Genomic DNA, 22,568 nt, shown 5'->3' with positions numbered 1-22,568 from the left:
ATCTCTGCCTCCCATCTTGTCACAATTGGCATTACAGGGAGGCACCACGGAGTCTGGCTCCTGCGCGTGGGCTGTAAGGATCTGATCACAGGTTCTGACATTCGTGGGCAAGCACCTCTATTTACCTACTCCGTCCTCTCCCCATACCTTATTTGATGCCTGGCTCTCACTAAGAGGTTTACCTGCACGGTCTCTCTTAAGCCCCGTAAACTCTGACAGGATTGGCAGCCTGCATGGCCCACGCTCCAAGTTCAAACTACGAGGAAGGGCAACGCCCCCTTGAGATCAGCCACTCCCCCACTTCGGATTGGTTGCTGCGGAAGGGGTGGGCTGCTCAAGGTGGGACCAATCTCTGGCCGTAAATAAGATGCCACATGGCACTGGCTTGCGAGGGCAGGAACGGGGAGAAATGCGCAGGCGCATCAAGGACGGGCGTAGTCTCGCTTGCTAGCTCTCGCGAGAAGATGAGGGGGGGTCTGGCTGGGGGCGGGGCCGCGCCTCGGGCGGGGCTGTAGCGGGAGGAGGCGACTTCGGCTGCAGAATCAGCAGCCTCAGCAACAGCAGCAGCAGCCTCAGCAACAGCAGCAGCAGCAGCAGCGGTGGTGACTGTAGCGGGCGCTAGGTGAGAATCGCAGGCTGGAGCGGAGTGAGGGGTGCGTGGGAGTCCCGGGTCCTAGGGTGGGGCGATCATCCACGGTTTGGCGATGCAGATTCGTACCTCATTCTGCCTGGCTATGCAGCTCCCACGTGGTCCCGGGTTCGAATCCCATTTCTATCCAGCTGGCTGTGTGACCTTAGCCAAGCGCGTGTCTTCTCTGAGCCATCTTCTTGTGCAGCCCTGCAGAATGCGTGGAAGAAGGTGTGGCCACTTGGCCGATCTCCTTTGCAGTAGTAGCGCCTGGCTTGGAAGGGGACACCTCAGTTTTGCCTCTAGCTATTTGGGTGTCCAGGCGAGAAAGCAATTGTTCAGAGACTGTTGTGCTGCAGTGTCCCAGCAAGACCTTGCAGGAGGCTGTCTCTGAAGCCAGCTTTTGCACAGAGCAAGCACTGGCCCCAGGTCTCATCCCAGTCAACTGAGCATCCTCCTCTCCTGTGCGTTGCTGCGGGTAACCCCAGCAGCAGCCCCATGCCTGGTGGGCCACAGGAAGCGGAGCATTAGTGGCTAACAGTAGGACCTATCTTCTATTTGGGCTTCTGGCCACGAAGACATCGCTGGCAGACCCTGGGCACCGCGCATCCGCCTGACTGTCGCACAGAGAGCTGTAATGTTTGCACCCTTCTTAAATTATTTATTTTATAATCCCACGCTTTGCTGGGAACCCTGGAGTTGAATGGGAATGTGACCCTTGGGGTAGAACGGTGCTGTGAGCCTTCGATTGCTGGGACCCCCGCACAGTGTGACTCCAGGCTTGGTGACATGAGTTAGGGTCCTGTTTCTGGGTGTGAAGGAGAGGAAAAAGATTGTTAGGAAACTGCTGTGTGCATGGTATGATACTGCAACTTCGGGAGTTGCCTGAGGCAGAGTGTGGTGCCAGTTCTTGTGAGCAATCCTCTTGTGAGGCAAGAGGATTGCTGTGAGTTTGAGGGCAGCCTGGGCTACATAGTGAGGTTCAGGCCCACCTGGGTTACAGGGTAAGATTCTGACTTAAAACAAAAATCACAAAAGGGCCTGCCTGCATCTTCATGTTTAATTTCCTTGCAGATGAGCCGCTAGGATTTGGGGCTGAGCTTGCTTGCACGCAGGTGGTGACTGTTTATTGCCATCTTGTATTTGTGGGTCTGCGTCTTCAGTTCCTGTTATATGGGCAAACCACCAAATTAGGTGGCATGCTGGAAACCATGGGCCCTGGGTAGCTCAGGTCGGCGTGCTTCGGGTCCATTTGGTTTGGTGATATATCGTACGGTTGGAGTGCCACTGTATGAAAGACATTCGCAGTGTGCAAAGAGGACGCCAGGAAAGGCGGCACATACCTGTACTCCTGGCACTCGAGGTGGAGGCACGAGGGTCTACAGTTGAAGGCTAGCCTGGGCTACATAAAAACCCTGTCTCAAAGAAGCTAACCAAACAAAAGAAACACTAAGCATGAAGACTAGAAGCAGCCAATTCAGGAGACACTGAGTGGCTGTGCTCACGAGGGGCCTGTGGGGAGAAAGACTAGTTTCTGGTGGGCGGGCAGGGGGTTGTATGCGAGTCCATGTGTGTGTGCAGGTGCCTTGGAGGCCAGAGGACCTCTTTGGGTGTCGTCCTCAGGGCGGCCATACCCTCCTCTGAGACAGACTGGACTAGAGCTCACCAATTTGGCAAGGCTGGCTGCCTCGGGTTTTCAGGCACACAGTACTGTGTGAGACATTTTTACACTGCAGGTTCTGTGGGATCTGGACTCCCCGTGCTTGCGTGACGAGCACTGTACTAACTCAGCCGTCCTCCCAGCTCTGGGAGAATGTATTTCTGCTTGAGAAGAGCCTGGATACCCAGGCTCCGTGGCTGGAAATTGAGCCAAGACTGGGTCTGTTAGAGGTAAACCCTTGATCCTAGAGGGAAGGGCAGGTAAATTTGGGGTTTAGGGAGATGCAGTGGTGTCATTGTGGGTGTGGCACAGTGGCTGGGGGAGGGGGTGCAGAGCCTGAGGTCCCCCGGGGCTTCTCTGGGCAGTGAGGATCTCTATAAGAATTGGGCAGAAGAAAGAAGCAATACAAGTCCTGCCGGTCCCCACCATGCTGGGTACTGGGGGAGGCGTGGGAAAGTGTGATTTGTAAGTGCTAACACTTAGCTGACTGTGGACTGACAGCTCATGGTCATTACCACATGATCACCAGGGCTGGGTGGGGCGGTGATTCTGCTCTAGGAAGGCCAGGCCAGAAAGTACTGTGAGTGAAAACAGCCTGGTTACTCATAGGACTGAAATAAATCAGGTGGGAAAACACCACACACACTCACACGCACACACACACTCACACACACATGCACACACTCACACACACGCACACACTCACACACACTCACATACACATACATTCACATATATATACACACACATATACACACATTTACACATACACACACAGTCACATACACACACATTCACATATATATACACACATACACACATTTACACACACACTCACACACACATTCACATATATACACACACATACACACATTTACACACACACTCACACACACATTCACATATATACACACACATACACACATTTACACATACACATTCACATATATATACACACATACACACACATTCACATATATATACACACATACACACATTTACACATACACACACACACATACACACACACACACTTTTGTTTGGCTGTCTAGGAGCTTGTTCTGTACATCAGGATGGCTTTGAAAACTCAGAGGTCCGCCTGCCTGTTTCCCAAGTGCTGGGCTGGGATTTAAAGCCTGTGCTACCATGCCCCGCTCACTGTGTAGTTTTTTAAAACAGAGTCTCATGTAACCCAAGCTGGTCTCATTTACCTCTGTAGCTCAGGCTGACCCTGCACTCCTTCCTGATCGACTGCCTCCACTTCCCAAGTACCGGGGTTACTGGCATGGGCCACTATGCCTGGGTTATGTGTGGTAGAGGTGGAACCCAAGGCTTTGCACGTGCTAGGTGAGTACCTTACCAGCTGAACCACACCCTCCACCCTGGACTACCATTTTAAACAGTGTATGTCTTCACTGTCCAGTTATTAAAAGTAGCCAGGGGGGGTTGGGGATTTAGCTCAGTGGTAGAGCGCTTGCCTAGGAAGCGCAAGGCCCTGGGTTCGGTCCCCAGCTCCGAAAAAAAGAACAAAAAAAAAAAAAAAAAAGTAGCCAGGAAGTGGTGTGCCTGTAACCCTGTCCTGAAGAGGTGGAGGCAGGAGGAGAAGGAGGTGGAGATGGAGGAGTGGGAGGAGGAATGGGAGGAGGAGGAGGAATGGGAAGAGGAAGAGGAGGAGGAGGGTCTGGAGGAGGAAGAGCTGGAGCCAGAAGGGCTAGCTGTGAGTTTCACACCCCTTTAGTGTGTGCAGCCCCCACTGATGGCTGTGACTGGCCCACAGATGTGGCTGGAAATAGCCCGCCCTCTCACTTAATACTTCCTGCTGTTAGCCACCGAGGTTGCTAAACTATTTAGAAACTCTGAAACTTTCCAAATGGGAAACAGCAGACTCAGTTGCCAGTGGGGGCAGGGAAGGGCTGTCCTGGAGCTAGCCTGACCAGCCCACCCATACTGCCCGCCTTTCCCATTGGCCAAAAGGATGGCTGATCTTCTCAGAACTGGAGTAGCCAGAAAGAAAAGACTCACCAGTCACCACCGTGGCCAGCCTCCAGTTGGAACACTTAATTGGTTAGTTTCTAAAGAAACTCATAAACGAGCCAGGCAGTGGAGACAACTCTGGAGGCAGAGGCAGGTGGATCTCTCTGAGTTTGAGGCCGGTCTGGTCTGCCAAGTAAGTTCCAAGAGAGCCCGGGCTACACACAGAAACCCTGTCTTGAAAAAAAAAAACGAAAACAAACAAACAAAAACCAAACCTCATAAGTAACTAATAATCCTTTACAGGACGAGGTGGGGGCATGGTGGCACGGGCTGTCTTCTGAGGCTGAGGCAGGGGGTGAGAGCCAGCCTCTGTTACGTAGTGATACCCTGTCTCAACAAAGAACGCCAGTTAGAAAGGGCCCGGTAGCTCACAGCTGATTGGTGGAGGTGAGTATGAATATAGGAGGGTCAGAAGTTCAGAGTCATCTGCTGCTTGGGGTTAGCCTGAGCTACGTGAGAACCTGTCTCAAAAACTTAACAAAAGATTTAGTAGATAGCTCGATGGGCAAGAGACTGTGCAAGCACAGGGACCTGAGTTTGCATCCCCCTGCAACCACATAAAGCCAAGTGTGGCCACATCTACCTGCAGGCTCAGCGCTGGCGGAAAAGAGGGAGTAGGGACAGGAGGATCCTGGGGCTCACTGGCCAACCGTTCTGACAAGATCAGTGAATTCCGGGCTCAGTGAGAAATTCCGTCTCAAAAAATAAACCAGAGAGGGATCGAGGAAGACACCTCCCTTCAACTGCTGGCCATCACATGCACGTGCCCAGGCATGCAAATAAATACGTAAGTAGAGGATTCCTGAGGGAAAACCTTGTCCCCCTTGAACTCCATCCTCAGGCAAGAGAGCATAGGCTAGACACTTAATACACTGTCCAGATTTATCCCTCCCGGACTTGAGGGTAACCGGCCAGCTTGTATCCCTTTTAAGATGTTGAGCCTAAAAAGAGAAAGACAGTTGGAGGGGAAGGGGACAGCACAGGGTGTGCCCTGGAGAAGGGTGAGAAGAGCCTTGCAGGCAGAGGGGACCGGCAGGGTACCATGGCCACGGGTGCTCCTGACCCCAGCAGCGCATGGGGTTATGGGAGGAGATGGGCTTGGAGGAGGCTTTCTGCGCTGGAACAGCTGCAGGGGACTTGACACAGTTGGCAGAGTGGAGGCTGGATTAGTCCTGAGCACACAGCAAACAAAGCAAACGAAAACACGAGACCGTTATTAGTTCCCGGGAAAATAAACTGTTGTGCGGGAGGGAAGAGAAAAAAATAATGACGGCGTCCTGGTAGTCCCAGCTGCGAACAGTCTCTCCATAGCGTGGCAGTGTATGTAAACACGGGCTGCTGCTCTAATTGAGAGTCGTGACATGCCTGAGAGGGCTGGCAGGGGAGGGGACACACTGTGATGTCACCTGCTGAGATGGGAAGTCAGAGCTAGAGCCAAGTGGCAGCTACGGAGTGAGCGAGCGCTAGCAGGTGCAGCAGATAGATCGCTGGCAGTCAAAGTCCCATAGGCACCAACACTCAGGAGGTGAGTGGATTTCTGAGTTCAAGGCCAGCCTGGGCTACATAGTGAGACCCTATCTCTGGGGGGGCACAGGAACTGAGGCAGAAGCAGCTGTGAGGATGGGAAAGAGGGAAGGAATACTGTTAGTTAAGGAACTTGGTGGCCTCTGTTCTCATTATAGACAGAAACAGTCTCTGTTGGCATTGATGTCTTAGGCAAGAGACTTCCCCTATTTGGCTGGCTTGGGTTTCCTGAAGGCATTTACTTATTGTTCTCGCTGGTATCCGCTGGTATCCATATCCGGTCTTAGCTAAGTCACTTGGCCATTCCTCAAAGACTTCATGCTGCCCCTAGCTTTGTCTTTGTTTCTTTTTGTTTCTTTTTTTAAAAAACATGTACTTTTATTCCTCTGTGTGTGTGTGTATGTGTGTGTGTGCACCCACTTGTGTCCAAGTGCTCACAGAAGCCCTAAGGAGGTGTTGGAAGGCCTGGGCCTGGAGCGACAGGCGGTTGTGAGCTGCTTGGTGTGTGTTTGTGCTGAGTATCGAACCCAGGTCCTCTGGAAGAGCGCCCCGTCCTCTTAACTGCTGGGCCATCTCTTCAGCCCTCACCACCTTCTTTCTGAGACAGAGTCTTGCTGGCGTCTACTGTTCTTGCTTGGCTGGCCAGCAAAGCCTCAGGACTCACTTGTCTCCCACTCACCCCCAGTCACCTGAGATTACAGGTACATGTGTACACACGTCCAGGTCTTTACATGGGTGAGAGGATTCAAATTCACACCCTCACGCTTATTCAGGAAGCACTCTTACTCACGGAACCATCTCGGTTCCTGCAAAGGGATTTTTAAACGTAGTTACAAGTGGAGAGAACACCAATGACCTTTCTCCACCTTCGGATGGCAGAGAATGGTGTCAGTCTTCCTGATGCCTACCTCACATGGGCCCGATGCCCAGAGCCTTGAGGATTTGCTGTGGCAAACAAGATGGGTCCTCCCTCCCAGAGTTCCTTAGTGCGAGTTCTGACAGTCTCCACACAGTGATGGGTTTGAGATGTGACAGGTCCCGTAGAAAAGAAATGGAATACGCCCGTGGCTATGTGGTGAGCAGCGGCAGAGTTGGGGGCCTGCGTGGCTGAGGGATTGTGGGTCCTAGGACCTACTCTCTGAGGCCTGATCAGGAAGGAGGGCCCCTGAGAGTGGCCCAGTAGAGGGACCTACATCGGTGCAGCAAGAACCTGCCCGCCGGGGCCACTAATGAATGACAGGGAATCTCTTTGGCTATACTGCAGTGACCAAGAGGACAGATGGTCTGTTCGCCACTACAGAAAGGGTTAGAATCAGAAGCCGGGGGACACCATGATCAGAGGACTAGGGACAGAGACATGTCCTAATTGGCTTTCACCACAGCAATGTGGCAAGAAGGTAGGAGGGTAGAAACAGGGAGAGGGATTGGGGCATTGAGCAATACAGTGAGAGCTGAGAGAGGCCTGGGTGGGTAGAGGAGTGTGGGACAGGGGATATGAACAGACTCTGCAAATAAAGTTGGCTATGGTCTACTGCTGTTTTCTGTTCTAGAGATAGAACCTTGGCTCTCACATATGTTCCACCACTGAGCCACACCCCAGCCCCTCACTGGGGGATTCTAGGCAGGGGCTCTACCACTGAGCCACACCCCCAGCCCCTCACTGGGGGATTCTAGGCAGGGGCTCTACCACTGAGCCACACCCCCAGCCCCTCACTGGGGGATTCTAGGCAGGGGCTCCACCACTGAACTCTTCCCTCTTCTCCTTTTCATTTTGATACAAAGTCTTCTAAATTGCCAGTACTGGCTTTGGACTAGCTATGTAGCCAGGCAGTCCTGGAATGTGCCATCCTCTGGCCTCAGTCTCTCAAGTAGCTGAGAATTACTGGCATGAGCCACCAAGCCAGGTCTGTGCGCTCATCCTCTTGTGCACACACGCTCCCTGTGTTAGCTGTTGCTCTGTAGAATGCTTCCTAACTACTGACATTTGCCATGCGGGCTAGGGGTTTGTTCCCTTGTCTAATCACACAGTCAGAAGCTTCATAGGAAAGTGTGAAGAGACAGACAGCAGTGTGCTCTGCTGGGAGGGAGGGAAGGACAGAAGGACAGAGGCCAAGCCAGCCACTGTCTGACACAGGTATGTCAGAAGACAGCCTACTCTTGCACCTCCTCTGGGGCTCCAGAACCCCAGTGGGAAGGCATTCCTTAACAGTTGAGTCACTCTGTCTCCTCTGAGCTTTCTTAACAGGCTTCTTGAGAAATGACTGACACGCAAATGAAACACCCTCTTCTTGTTTAATGTATTTAATGTAATATGTAACTGAATGGGGTTTGGCATATGAATACTACAATTAACATTTCCAGCTGGGTGTGGTGCTACATGTCTGTCCTCCCCGCAGTGGGAAGCTCAGGGCAGCAGGAGGAGGACCTTGTGTTACATGAGACCCAGCCTTAAGAATAGTAAGATGCTTCCAACGCTCACACGCTGACGCTCAGCCACAGTGATCCTCGCTGCTTTCTACATGGTAGATGGAGTCATAGGTACAGAGGCCTTGTTTGTAGGCTTGTCTCAGTATGCTGGTTCTAAGGATGGTTGATTGGTTTCTATGTGCATTGAAGCTCTGCCTGCCTGAATATCATGTATGTCTGTGTGAGGGTGTCAGATCCTGGAGTTACAGCTGTGAGCCACCATGTGGGTGCTGGGAATCGAACCCGGGTCTTCTGGAAGAGCTGAGCCATCTCTCCAGCGCCTTGGGAAACTTTTACGACTGGCATTGGCACCAGACCTCTGCAGGCAGCGAGCTATGCAGTTCTGCTATTCATACCAAGGCTACACTACCAGTCCCACCATGAGGCGAGCCACCTGGGACCAGCAGGGCTGGGCTCACTGGCTTAGCAAAATCCTTCATTTAGGATGACGGGAGACAGCCAGTGGACCAAGGACTTGCCACAGAAGCCCGAGGACTGACAAGAACCCATGTAATGCTAGGCACAGTAGCACAAGTCTCTAAACCCAGCACTCCTGGGAGGTGAGGACAGGAGTCAGCCGAAGGTTAAAGGTCAGCTACCTTCCTGTATGCAACCAGATGGCACCCTGTTTAAAACCAGCAGAAGGCTGGGTCTAGAGAGGTGCTCAGTGGAGCATTGGCTGCTTCTTCAGAGGACCCAGGTTCAGTCCCCAGAGGCCACATGGCAACTCATAACCATCTGGAACTCCAGGATCTGGGGGGTCCCACATTCTCTTCTGGCCTCCCTGGGCATCACGCACACATGGTGCCTAGCCATGCACGCAGGCAAAACACACATACACATTTTTATTTTTAAGTATAAGGAAAAAGGTGACATCCAACACTAACTTTACATTCTAATGTTGGCATAAGTGCTGTGGCATGCAAACCCATGCTCACGCGAATCCACATGAACACATATGCAAACCCTTCCTTTCCAGCTAATCCCCCACACTAAGGCAGACGGCGTGCGTGAGTAAAATTGTGCAACAAACATTCACGCTGATATTAATTTATGCAAATCGAGAACAAAGTGGAGGGTGTGACAGGGACACCTGCATTCACAGCACTAAGGCTGAGGCAGGAGCATGAGGAATCCAAAGGCAGCCTCCTGGGTTACAGAGTTGAGACTCCACCTCAAAAGCGACAGGGCGAGCTAAGAAAAAGCCTTAATTGATGCACATGGACCCCAGTTTGAGCCTTAACATCTATGTGCAAAGCCGGGAGGTGTGGTGGTGATGTTTTGTAATCCGAGCTCGGAGAGCTGAGCCAGGAGGACCGGGAGCGCTTTGGCAGCCTAGCCTATGTGAACCCACGACCTTGGGCAAGTGATGAAGAAAAATCACCTGTAGCAAAAACAAGGTAGACGGTGCCAGTGGAGAGATATCTGAGACTGTCGACTCATTTTCCCTGGGTGTGCCCACACACACACACATGCATGCATGCACATACAGATACATGCACAGGCATACATCACATGCATGCACACACAGATACATGCACGCATGGGGGAGTATATACATCAAGCTTAAATCTGGTCTTTGACCTCAAATTGCTTCTGCAAAGCTGGGTCTCAGGTGCACGGGCTATGAGCCCTTAGATCCCCCTCCCACCTGCCAGTCTCTGAGTCCTCAGTCTGCAGCTTTCAAATAGTACAGACTACAAGGTCAACCCGATTGGGAGTTCTTCAAAGACAAGCACCATACCTAGTGTATCTTCAACACTCCGTATAATACTCAAGTTTGTGTTCCCTGATCTAAGGATAACTGGTTTACACGAGCTAAGTCCATTCAATACACGTCAAAGGTACTTTCTGTCACTACCTGATATGTTACCAGGATCAGTTCCGGATCTGTTCAGGGCCAGGCCTGACACAAGCCTGTCACCCCAGCTAGTTTTAGGAGGCTGAAGCAACAGAATCAAAAGTATAAAGTCTGCCTGGGAAAGAATGAGTTCAAGAACAGCCTGAGTAACTCAGCCAAGTTTATATTTTGTCTCAGAATAAAAAGCTAAAAGGGCACTGGGAGCCAGGGCATAGTGGTGCGTACGTTTAATGTCAGCAGAGGCAAAATGATCTCTACAAATTCAAGGACAGCTTGGTCTACATAGCCAGTTCCAGGCCGAAAGGGTTACTCAGTAAGTCCATGTCTCCAAAATAGGAAATGTAGCTTGGCCCAGTTTTTTTTTTTTTTTTTTTTTTTTTTTTCCCGGAGCTGGGGACCGAACCCAGGGCCTTGCGCTTCCTAGGCAAGCGCTCTACCACTGAGCTAAATCCCCAGCCCCGGAAATGTAGCTTAGTAGAGTCTTTGCCTAGAATCCCCCAGTGAGGGGCTGGGGCGTGGCTCAGTGGTAGAGCCCCTGCCTAGAATCCCCCAGTGAGGGGCTGGGGGCGTGGCTCAGTGGTAGGGTGCTTTTCTAGCACCCATGAAGCAATGGGTTCTGTCCCCAATGCTCCAAAAAAGGCTGGAACAAAGAAAAGGAGAGTGAATGAGAGAAGCAGGGTGGGGGGATTGGGAAGGGTGAAGGGAGATTGAGATTGCCTTAGTGATTATGAAGGCCAAGAAGTGCAGGCCCAGACAACAGTGTCCCAGCTTAAAGACAGCCACATGGAGGACAAGTCTTCTTGCTTTGACCTAAGTTCTTTCATAATGATTTTTTTTTTTTTTACAAATATGTCAATTTTTATAGCAAGCCTTTGGGATTTTAGTTGAGATTTCTGTTCTGTTCTGGCGTGGGATGGCTGGAAGAGGTCTACTGCACTGGTCAGAGCACTCTGCTTTTTTTTTTTTAAGACAGATTTTTGCCTAGCCCCGAACTCACTGAGATCCCCCTGCCTCTCGAGTACTGGGATTAAAGTGTGCAGTGCAGTGCCCTGCCACCCTTCCAACTCCTGCCTCCTCCTTATGTCACTGCTGGGGTAATAAGTGTGTCCCATTAGTCCCAGCTGCAGTCTTAGTTTCCCCATTTGAACGTTCATGTCACCCACCTTCACACACACACACACACACACACACACACACACACACACTCACTCAGAATAACCTCGTGTGTCATGTCTGTGTATATATGTGTGTGTTAACTGTATGTTAGTGACGGGGGAGGTTGGGATGTTGCAGGTCCACAGCCTAATTACAGTTTATCTTGAAGAGTCTTTGACTGCCTTAATAGCCATTTGTTGCCCATCTCTGTCTGGCCCGGCATCCTCTGGACTAGCAGGCAAACCTTTGGGCGTGTACAAACAAATGTCTAGCTCCCCCCAACCAAAAAGCAGAGACTGTCCTCAGCCTCTGAGGCCGAGGGCAGAGATCTTCAGTTTGCTGTGACCGCCTCCATGACACTGGTGTCTGCCGCTGTATTTGAAGAGCACCCTCCTTCATGCCTTTCTTTGCTCCGTTACTATTAATGACTTCGAACTGTTACTGCATTGGAACATGGAATCTGGGGTAACCTAAGTCCGTGCCCGGGCCTGGTCACTCATTTAGGCTCAGAATAAACTATCTTGTCCCCTGTGAGAGGCAGTTGTGTTTTTGAGTTGACACACTTTACCCACCGAGCCATCTCTGCACCCCAGAATAACCTTTGGCTAAACGTCTGGGCTTCCAGTGGCCTCGTCCTGTTGACACTCAAAAGAAACCCTCCCACGTTATTTGACTTTCCTACCTGATGGTCCTGAGTCTGAAAAATAGATCCCACCCTCTATAGGAGTGTGGCTCTGCCTCGCGCCCTCACTCCCAGCTACGGTGACTACACAGAATGTGGCCCAGGTCACAGGATGCATGTGCCAAGGTGGCCCCAGCCTCTCATGTTGGTGTGAGGCTGGTTTGAAACGGTCGGGCCCCAACATGGCATCTGCCTTCTGGCTACCTGGCTTGCCTGTGGCATTGTGTTATGTATGTGGTGGGTGAGAGAAATGTCTGGTAGCCGTGTCGCAGGCAACTGCGCCTGCCTGGCAGTTGTGTTTGGTGTCGAACCTTCCCCGGTTATCAGAACACTTGGGAGCACATGGGCCCCAGTCCTGGGAAGGTCTCCAGGTTGAGCATGTGGGTGAGACCCAGCGTCTGAGGTGTCCTGCTGACGGCAGAGCCCTGGTCCCACAGCTGTCGCAAGTCTACCTGACGGAGTCCTTTTGCTGAGCCCGCCCTACCCCTGTTCCCGTTGCTTCAGAGCAGCGGGCCTTGTGTTGACTGCTATTTTGAAAGAGTTGGAGATTCTGGACTTAATTTTTAAATGGAAAATTACTCTCTGAGGTCATTTGTGGTCCCTGACTGTTTCTGAGGCTGGCAGGGCTCATGGCTGTGGTTCACTGCCTCACCGCTGTCTGCTGACTCCCCAACCCTCACAGAAGGCAGCGTAACATACCCCCACGTGTCTGGAAACAAGGCTAGACATCCCTAGATCACAAACTACTTAAAAACAAAATAAAACTGGTTGGTGGTGGTACCAACATGACAGGCCTTTTCTCTCCTTTGCTCCCATCCCTGCAGTCCTGGGAGTTGTGACTTTTAAATGGTAGAGTGGGCCCCTTCAAAGGGCCGCTGACACAGAACCCTTTCCTGTATGCAGCTGACTCAGTTCTGGAACTGCTGTTTATGTGGTTTGTCTGAGGTCAGACAGGCTAAGAGAGGCCTCCTTGATGTTGAAAATGAACCCTGGCCTCTCGGACTGTAAGGTGAGTGTGTCTCAGTGGACAGAGCCCACAGGTTTGTCACCTTTGAGAGAGACTGCAACTAGCCCAGGTCTGGCTGTGTGTGGACTTGTTCCACCAAGACAACTCCAAAGCTGAATGGAGTTTGACTGTCCAAAGGGAATCTTCAGATAGGAAAGGTAGCTCAGTGGTAGAGCCCCTGTCTAGAATTCCCCAGTGAGGGGGTGGAGTGTAGCTCAGTGGTAGAGCCCCTGTCTAGAATTCTCCAGTGAGGGGGTGGGCATGGGTCAGTGGTAGAGCCCCTGCCTAGAATCCCCCAGTGAGGGACTGGGGTGTGACTCAGACAGAGAGTGCTTGCCTGTTGTTTATGAAACTCCGAGTTTCATCTACACTGTGGCATTAGAGGAAAACTCTGGGATTTAGTACCATGTCTTACTTCCTAGAAGAACCCAGATGTGACTTATTGACAGACCTATTTTTATACACACCTTCATTCCACATTTTGTTTGCTTGTTTTTTTTTAAGATTTATTCATTTATTATATATATAATGTAGCTTTCTTCAGATACACCAGATACACTGTAGCTTTCTTCAGATACACCAGAAGAGGGCATCGGATCTCTTTACAGGTGGTTGTGAGCCACCATGTGGTTGCTGGGAATTGAACTCAGGACCTCTGGAAGAGTAGTCGGGTGCTCTTAACCGCTGAGCCATCTCTCCAGCCCTGTTTGCTTGTTTTGAACACTCAATTTACGTATATGAGAATTTTGTGTGCTTGTGCATCTGGGTACCATATACCATGGTGCCCATGGAGGCCAGAAGGTGGTGTCAGATCCCCTGGGACTGGAGTTCCGAGGCAGTCGTGAGCTGCCCTGCAGATCCCGGGAAACAAACACTGGTCCTGTACAAGAGCAGCAAATGTTCTTAACCACTGAGCCACACCCCCAGCCCACCATCCCCCATTTCAACTAAGCAGACTCAGTCAGTCAACATTGGGACCTTATGGGACGTCCCGGTGAGAGAGGAGCTGTGGCTTCCACAGTCCACTCAATTCCCTCTTCCATGGGCCTCTGTAGCTGGCCTGATACTTGAAGTATTTATAGACAGGGTGTGACTGTGGAGTCTGGTCTAGCCTGAGCTCACAGTCCTTTTATCTCAGTCACCACAGCGGGATGTACACGGGGCATCGCCGTTCTTGCCTGAAAACTAGGTTTTTGTTTCATTGGTTTCTCTATTTTACCTGTATTTTGTTTTAGCGATTTCTGTGCTAGCCCTTCTTGTTTCTCCCTGCAAAGGTTTGGTTTATCTCACTCTTTCCCCAGTTGTGAGAGGTGGGAGTTTTTCATCTATATAGATATTTATTATTTATAAATGTTATCTATTTATATATATAACATATAAATGGATAATAGATATTATGGCAGATATCATCTGTTTATCTGTATAAATAGGTCAGTACTTGTTCTGGTTTGCTTGTTTACTAGTCCAGGCCTCACTGTATGCATCAGCCCGGACTTGAACTCGTGGAGATCCTCTCGCTTCTGCTGGAATGGCAGGCAAGCACCAGCACAATGGCCGAGTTTAGACCATTGGTCTGTGGTCTCCTTTCCAGAGCCCTGCTAGCCTGGAGTCTGTGGGTTTCAGTGCATTGTGTTCTCGGTGTTCATTCAGTCCATGTCTTTTTACGTCTTTCCTTCAAGGGGCTGAGGTGGCTCTGTAGTAAAGTGTTTGCTGTGTAGGTGTGATGACTGAGTTGGATTCCCCCCACCCCCAACTCACATAGAGAGCCAGATACAGTGTATCTAATACAGCGCTCCTAAGCCTAAGCAGGGGGCTGAGAGGGAAGGGTTGGCCGGAAGTGTTGGTAATAAGCGCTATGGCTGGAGTAGTAGATGCTGCCTCTAAACATGGCAGGAGGGGAGGGCCAACTTCAGAGATGTCCTTCAACCTCCACCTGTGTGTTCTGACATGTGCAGCCCCCCCCACACACACCCCAACTTCTTTTGAAGAGAGAGTCTTATGTAGCCCAGGTTAGCCTTGAACTCACTACGTAGCCCAGGATGACCCCAAAATCTTTTTTTTTCTTTTCTTTTTTTTCGGAGCTGGGGACCGAACCCAGGGCCTTGCACTTGCTAGGTAAGCGCTCTACCACTGAGCTAAATCCCCAACCCCTGACCCCAAATTCTTGACCCTCCTGCCGCCACCTCCCGGGTACTCAGTTTGCAGGGATGTACCACCACAACGAGTTTTTTGCAGTTCTGGTGATAGAGTCCAGGGCTCCATATCTGCTAACTGAGCTACCCCACCCCGGTCTGAAGTTTTTCGCTTTTTGCTTTGAATTTTTTTGAATTTTGACGCTTTATTGTGTGATACGTATGTGTCTGTGGTTATTTCTGTCTTCTTCGTGGGTTGAATTTTCTGTGATGGTGCAACATCTCTCCTTCTCTCGAGTTCTTCTGAAGTTTTCCTCATCTGCTCTTAGTGTAACTGCTTCTGCTTGCTTTTGGCTAGTGTTTGTCTGACTGATAGCCTCTGTCCCGTTGGAAAAGAATGAAGACAGCGGAGTGACAACCAGCTCTGGGAGTAAAGGTGGTACCCAGGCCCCTCTGGGTCTTGCTGGGAGAGTGGCAGGGAGTCAGTTTGTCTATCCCACTCCACACCGTCTAACCAGCTCCTCCTAGCGGTCGACACCAGGTAGGATCAAGGCCCAGGCTACCATACCAGTAGATGGGGTTCCAGATCAACTTCCTGCTTTGGCCCCGTGGTTGCACTTGGGTGCCAATGGTAGTATCTGCTTTGCGCTGTGAGGGGGTGATCTCCCAGGAGACCCTGCTGCTTGCTGTGAGGGATGATCTCCCAGGTGACCCTGATGTGCTTTCCCTTCGGTGCTGAGCTTAAGTGGAATGGGTGTTACTAGACCTGTCACTAAGCCACTGTGAGCACGACCCTGGTCCCTGATGGGACAGCTGCAGTTCTTTGGGGACACTGGTCCTGCTTTGGAACCTGAGAACCAGATCACTCACCCCTGGCGTGGTTTAGGCTCATGCCATCTGGGCACTCTGATGGGGCCCAGCGTGTGCCAGAGGCAGGTCGCTTGACTGATGTCCCGCTGCATGCTGGGTAGGGCCTGACTCAGCTGCACTTGCTCAGCCCGAGACTGCACAGTGGAAGGGTCTTAGGACACGGGCAGCTTCAGCCTCCTGGTGAGGGACATTTCATAACAACTTCCTCTCCTTCCTCCTTGCACCTCCTCACATGGTTAGTTTCTAGGAAACCCTTTCCTTTCCTTTCTATTTTTTTATTTTAAGATTTATTTTATGTGTCCGTGTGTCTGTGCAGGAGTGTACAAAGCCATAGGTCAACCTCAGTCTTCGTCCTCAGAACCATCTGTCTTAGTCTTTGTAGGTGGGTGTGTATATGTACAGGTGTACATGTGTGTAGGGTATGTGTAGGTCAGAGGTAACCGCAGGCATCATTCCCTTGGGGCCGTGTGCCCTCTCTTTTGAAACTGTCTCTCTAGGACATGAGGCTTGCCCACTAGGTTAGCCAGGCTAGCCAGCATAGCCCAGGAAGCCTCCTGGCTATCTCTTTGCTGAGATTATAAGAACTAGCTATCCATTTGTTTGTTTGCATGGGGGTGGGGTGGGGATGGTTTGTAGACAGGGTTCCTCTGTGTAGCCCTGGCTGTCCTGAAACTTACTGTAGAGACCAGGCTGGCCTCAAAGTCAGAGGCCCTCCTGCTTCTCCCTCCTAAGTGCTGGGATTAAAAGGGTACCCACACCAGGCATATTTTCTGTTTCTTGGGACAGGGTCTCTCTACATAGTCCTGGCTGTCTTGGAACTTAACCATGTAGACCAGGCTGGCCTCCAATTCATAGAGATCTGCCTGCCTCTGCCTCCCTGGTGTTGGGATTAAGGCTGTCGCCAATGTGCCTGGCCACACCTGGATGAACCAGATTCTAAGGATCTAGCTTGGGTTCTCATGTTTGCACAAGAAGCTCTCTATCCTCTGGGACATCTGCCTAGCCCCTTAACCTTTTTCAGTGCTGGGACAAAAAGGTCTCTACTTACCTTGGTGATACCCCATGGTGGAGTAACTGAAGCCCCAACCAGAATTTACACACGAAGGCTAGAGGCTGGACATGCAAATGGGTTGGTTGGTGGGAAGTGGAGGAGGGGGACCGGGCCACCCAAGGCCCTGCATGTGGGAGAAAAGTCCGTGTTGTTCTGAACCTCTAACCTGGTGTGTTCTGGCCTCTCCAGGTCCCTCTCCCAGCACCATGTCCCAGCGGTACACAAGGCTGAAGTGAAGGGCCAGGTGTGGCCCTGCCCAGGGCAGCATGACCAAGCCGCGGCTCTTCCGGCTGTGGCTGGCACTAGGGTCGGCCCTCATGATTCTTTTGATCATTGTATATTGGGACAACGTGGGCACTGCCCACTTCTATCTGCATACGTCCCTGTCCAGGCCACACATCCTAGAACCCCTTCCCACCCAGGGGCTGGCAGAGGAGAACGTGTTGGCTTCCGATGTGGACGAGTTTTTGGACACGCTCCTTAGTTCTGACGCGAAGCACAACGACCTTTCCAGGAGAAAAACTGAGCAGCCCCCGGTGCTCACCCCCAGCAAGCCAGTCTTGAGCCACATGGAGGAGAACGTGAGAGGCTACGACTGGTCCACCCATGATGCCCAGCAGAACCCAGACCGGGACAGGCAGCAGGCCGAGAGGAGGAGCCTGCTGAGGGATTTCTGTGCCAACGCCAGCCTGGCATTCCCCACCAAGGACCGCTCTTTTGACGACATCCCCAACTACGAACTGAACCACCTGATTGTGGACGACCGCCACGGGGTCATCTACTGCTACGTGCCCAAGGTGGCCTGCACCAACTGGAAGCGAGTGATGATCGTGCTGAGCGAGAGCCTGCTGGACCGGGGCAGCCCCTACCGAGACCCCCTGGACATCCCCCGGGAGCACGTGCACAACACCAGCACGCACCTGACCTTCAACAAGTTCTGGCGCCGCTACGGGAAGTTCTCCCGTCACCTCATGAAGGTCAAGCTGAAGAAGTACACCAAGTTCCTGTTCGTGCGCGACCCCTTCGTGCGCCTCATCTCAGCCTTCCGCAGCAAGTTCGAGCTGGAAAACGAGGAGTTTTACCGCAAGTTCGCGGTGCCCATGCTCCGGCTGTACGCCAACCACACCAGCCTGCCCGCCTCGGTGAGCGAGGCTTTCAGCGCAGGCCTCAAGGTCTCCTTCGCCAACTTCATCCAGTACCTCCTGGACCCACACACGGAGAAGCTGGCGCCCTTCAACGAGCACTGGCGACAGGTGTACCGCCTCTGCCACCCGTGCCAGATAGACTACGACTTCGTGGGGAAGCTGGAGACCCTAGATGAGGATGCTGCCCAGCTCCTGAGGTCCCTCAAGGTAGACTCCCAACTCCACTTCCCTCCTAGTTACCGGAACAGGACCGCCAGCAGCTGGGAGGAAGACTGGTTTGCCAACATCCCCCTGGCCTGGAGGCAACAGCTCTATAAACTCTACGAGGCCGACTTTGTTCTCTTTGGCTACCCCAAGCCAGAAAACCTGCTCAGGGACTGAGCTCCCATAAGCCCTCACGCTGCCACAAGAAACTGAGATGGTCCTTTGAGAATGGGACCCCGTGGCCTCCTGGTTCTCTCCTGGCTTCCTGTACCTTCCCTGGTGTAGACAGGCAGAGGATGACACAACCCAAGCACCTCACTCTCCAGAGTTTCGCGCCCCACCCCCACCCCCACCCTTTTGCAATCTGGGTTTGTTTACTCCACAGCCTGTACTCATGGGACACTGTGTTAATACTGTTTTCTACGATTAATATATTTCAGATATATTTAATAAGAAAGTGGGAGGAAGCTGGAGTAAAGTGTGGAGCCCGCACCCTTGTACTCCTGTGGTGCTTTGGGTCACAGAAAGCACACACAGGAAGGGGGCCAGGGGCTAATGGGATATCCCCTGGAGGTGGAACCCTCAAAGGTGTCTTCAACTAGAGAAGAGCCTAAGTTTGAAGCTGGCTGTTTTAGATGGTGGTATTTTAGGTATTTTAGGTGGTGGTGGAGGTGGTGATGATGATGGTGGTGGAGGTGGTGATGGCGATGGCGGTGGAGGTGGTGATGGCGATGGCGGTGGAGGTGGTGGTAGCGGAGGCGGCGGCGGCGGTGGTGGTGATGGTGGTGGTGGCAGCGGCGGTGGTGGAGGTGGAGGTGGTGGTTACTGTAACAAAGCCCCTGAGGCTCAGTCATTTTTAAGGGCCTGGTGCTAACATCAGCTTCTGTGAGGCCGTCAGACTGGTGGCAGCAGCCGGAATGTGTGCAAGGAGAGATCTCGCCATGCAGGAACCAGTGTGACTGAGTCTCACACACTGCACTTCCTCTGAGAGCATGGGCTCCTTCAGCTTCAAACTCCCCTAGTCCCCCCGAGAACAAGTTCCAACACCTAGACCCCTAGAGGACATACCCAAACTCTCCAGCCCAGCCATCACAAGCTTTTTAAAAGTTATTTTTTAAATAATTATTTATTGTAAACATTTACTTGTTTTTAAATATTTATTTTTTAAAAAATATGTTTCTATGTACGGGTGTTTGGCTTGCATGTATGGCTGTGCACCACAGGTATGGAATACCCGTAGAGGCCAGAAGAGGGCGCTGGATCCCCGAGGACTGAGTTTCCGAGGGTTGAGAGCTACCACGTGAGTGTCCGGTCCTGTGGGAGAGCAGGCAGTGCTTTTACCACTGAGACATTGCTCTCTCAGCCCCTTTGCCTCTTGTTTTTAAGGAGAGGCAGATGCATCCTTTGAGCGAGAAAGCTCGTATATAGGCCCAGGTGTCTGAGGAGATCAGAAGAGAATGTCGAACTCTTGTGAGATGCTGATATGGGTGCTGGGATTGCTTTCAGGTCAGAACCGTAGAGCAAAGCCAACTCTCGACCCTAGCTCTTCCTTTAACCCAGTGTCCAAGCTAGTGCTATCGGCCTGTTATCCCTGTTGCTTGGGATGCTGAGGCAGAAGGATCAAAGTTTAAGGCCTGCCGGGACTACAGCGTGAGATCCTATCTCAGAACTTAAAAGACGGCTTAGTGGTAGAGTTCTTGCTTCCAATGAAGGGCTGGGGCATGGCTCAATGGTAGAGCCCCTGCCTAGAATCCCCCAGTGAGGGGCTGGGGCGTGGCTCAATGGTAGAGCCCCTGCCTAGAATCCCCCAGTGAGGGGCTGGGGGCTTGGCTCAGTGGTAGAGCCCCTGCCTAGAATCCCCCAGTGAGGGGCTGGGGCGTGGCTCAGTGGTAGAGCCCCTGCCTAGAATCCCCCAGTGAGGTGCTGGGGGCGTGGCTCAGTGGTAGAGCCCCTGCCTAGAATCCCCCAGTGAGGGACTGGGGGCGTGGCTCAGTGGTAGAGCTCCTGCCTAGAATCCCCCAGTGAGGGACTGGGGGCGTGGCTCAGTGGTAGAGCCCCTGCCTAGAATCTTCCAGTGAGGGGCTGGGGTGGCTCAGTGGTAGAGCACCTGTATACAGTCCCCCAGTGAAAATTTGGATATGTGGTGTTTAATTTAACCCACAGGGTCCTGACTATGCTATTGAATGTTGGTATTTGACAAACTTTAATTGAAGATGGCCTATTAAGAAAAAGAGATGCCACAGGACCTTCTGAGATGGTGTTTGTGTAGGCAGACACTGGTTATTTTTCAGCATTATAAAATATTAACAACAACATTAATATTCGTGAAGAATAATGAATATTCAGGACATTTCCTTCCTCTGCCAACACTCCGTCATTGAGATCAAGGATTTCTACTGGATTTTTTTTTCCGGAGCTGGGGACCGAACTCAGGGCCTTGCGTTTGCTAGGCAAGCGCTTTACCACTGAGCTAGGATTTGGATTCCCAACCCCTAGGATTTCTACTGGAGAGTCTAATTCAAACCCCCCAGAGAGATAATCAGTTCTCCATATATCGTTGTGGTCAAACACCTGAAGCAAAGATTTAGGTTTAAATTACATTTACTTATCTGTGCGTGTATGTGCACACGTATGCATACCGGAACCCGCATGTGGATTCAGACACCCGCATGTGGATTCAGCAGGAGTTGATTCTCTGCTTCCACCATGTGAGCGCCAGCGGGCTCATGTCAGACTTAGCAGCAAGCACTTACCTGCTGAGCCATCTTGTCAGCCCAGAGGGGAGGATTTGTTTTGACTCACGGCTGAGACTGTCCACTGTGGTAAGATAGTCGGTGAAATTCATAAGAGCATGGGGCTGGTGCGCTCATCTCTGCCCCCTAGTGGTGAGATGGTGCGCAGGTGCGCACTGCCAAACCTGTTTATGTTTGTTTACGTGGCTCTGGGGATCTGAACTCTGGTCTTTATTTTCGCACAGCAAACATCGCATACATTGAGCCACTGCTCTGTTCTGCTCAACTGACTCTTCGTTAACACAGAGACCTGGGATGAAGTATGTCTGCAGCTTCCCAGCTGAATGGCTGCTCTCACGTCCTCCCACCGGCTTGGACCCCAGAGCTTGTGTGGCGGGTAGATGGCTAATGGGTGCAGCACCTTACCCAAGACCTTGCTCTCACATACAAGGCTCACCAGGAGGGCTAGTCACCGGCTGTGGGTCTCCTAGACAGGAAATGACATGTCTGTTCCTGATTGGAAAGAAACCACCCCTGAAAAGTCCTCTGCATGGTGTTTCATAGTGGGTAATGGTGGTTCTGGGCCAGGGCGCCTAGCACCGCAGCCTTCTCCTGAAACACAGGGCTTGATGCTCACATGAAAGGCACTACCGAAACACAGCATCAGGACCGGGATGTGGCTCAGTCAATAGAGCTCTTGACAGACATTACAGGAAGCCCAGTCTTCACCCCCAGCACTGCATAAACCAACATGTCAGTAATCCTAGAACTCCAGTAGTGGAGGCCGAAGGATCAGGAATTTGGGATCACCCTTAGCTTCTATTAAGCTTGAAGCTACCCTGGAATACACGAGGCTCTGTTGAAAATGAGGGGTCTTCTGCATACTTTTCCCCCCATGTTTACTTGTGTGTGTGGTGTGTGCATGTATGTGTGCATGCATATTTTTGCACACTTGTGTGTGCACGCACACGTGTACATGTGAATGTGTGTGTGTATTTGGATGTGTGTATTTGGAGAATCACCCTGCATTACCCTTCTGTTGTATTCATTGCCACAGAGTCTCTCAGTTAAGGCCGAATCTCTCAGCCCCGGTTAGTCTGTCTGTCCCACTAGCCAGCTTTCTCTGAGGAACCACGGTCTCTATCTTCCAAGGCTGGAGTCCATGTGTTCTGAGCATCCAAATGCCAGTCCTTGTGCTTGTGTGGTGAACACGTATCTTCTGAGCCATCTCTCCAATCCCACCTCGTTTAACAAGACAGAGGTTGCCTTCCCCAGCCTTGGACTCTCTAATGAGGCTGGCTAGCCAGTTAGCTCCCGCATTCTTACAAGTGTTCAGGGGATCAGATGTGGGTCCTCTCCACAGATATTCCCAGGCTCGCTCTCCAACTCTGTTGTGTCGGGTTTTAGAATGGATTCTT

General features: G+C 51.6%; 1 protein-coding gene across 6 annotated transcripts; it reads left to right on the top strand.

Annotated features, from left to right (window-relative positions):
* The first annotated feature begins 559 nt into the window (after positions 1-559).
* Positions 560-18,910, top strand: Chst12 (carbohydrate sulfotransferase 12). Of its 6 annotated transcripts, none has more exon segments than NM_001437328.1 (3): positions 560-622; positions 4,912-5,109; positions 17,259-18,910. In NM_001437328.1, a coding segment is annotated over 1 exon segment (1,260 nt). In that variant the 5' UTR covers positions 560-622; positions 4,912-5,109; positions 17,259-17,335; the 3' UTR covers positions 18,596-18,910.
* The last annotated feature ends 3,658 nt before the right edge of the window (positions 18,911-22,568 follow it).

This window comes from Rattus norvegicus, chromosome 12 (assembly GCF_021556685.1).
Source record: "Rattus norvegicus strain SHRSP/BbbUtx chromosome 12, alternate assembly SHRSP_T2T, whole genome shotgun sequence".
In the NCBI taxonomy this organism is placed as follows: Eukaryota; Metazoa; Chordata; class Mammalia; order Rodentia; family Muridae; genus Rattus; species Rattus norvegicus.
The sequence above is the reverse complement of the archived record's forward strand: the minus strand, read 5'-3'. Positions and strand labels throughout refer to the sequence as shown.

Coding starts and splice junctions, on each gene's coding strand:
- Chst12 (XM_087578291.1), top strand. CDS start 17,336: ATGACCAAGCCGCGGCTCTTCCGGCTGTGGCTGGCACTAGGGTCGGCC.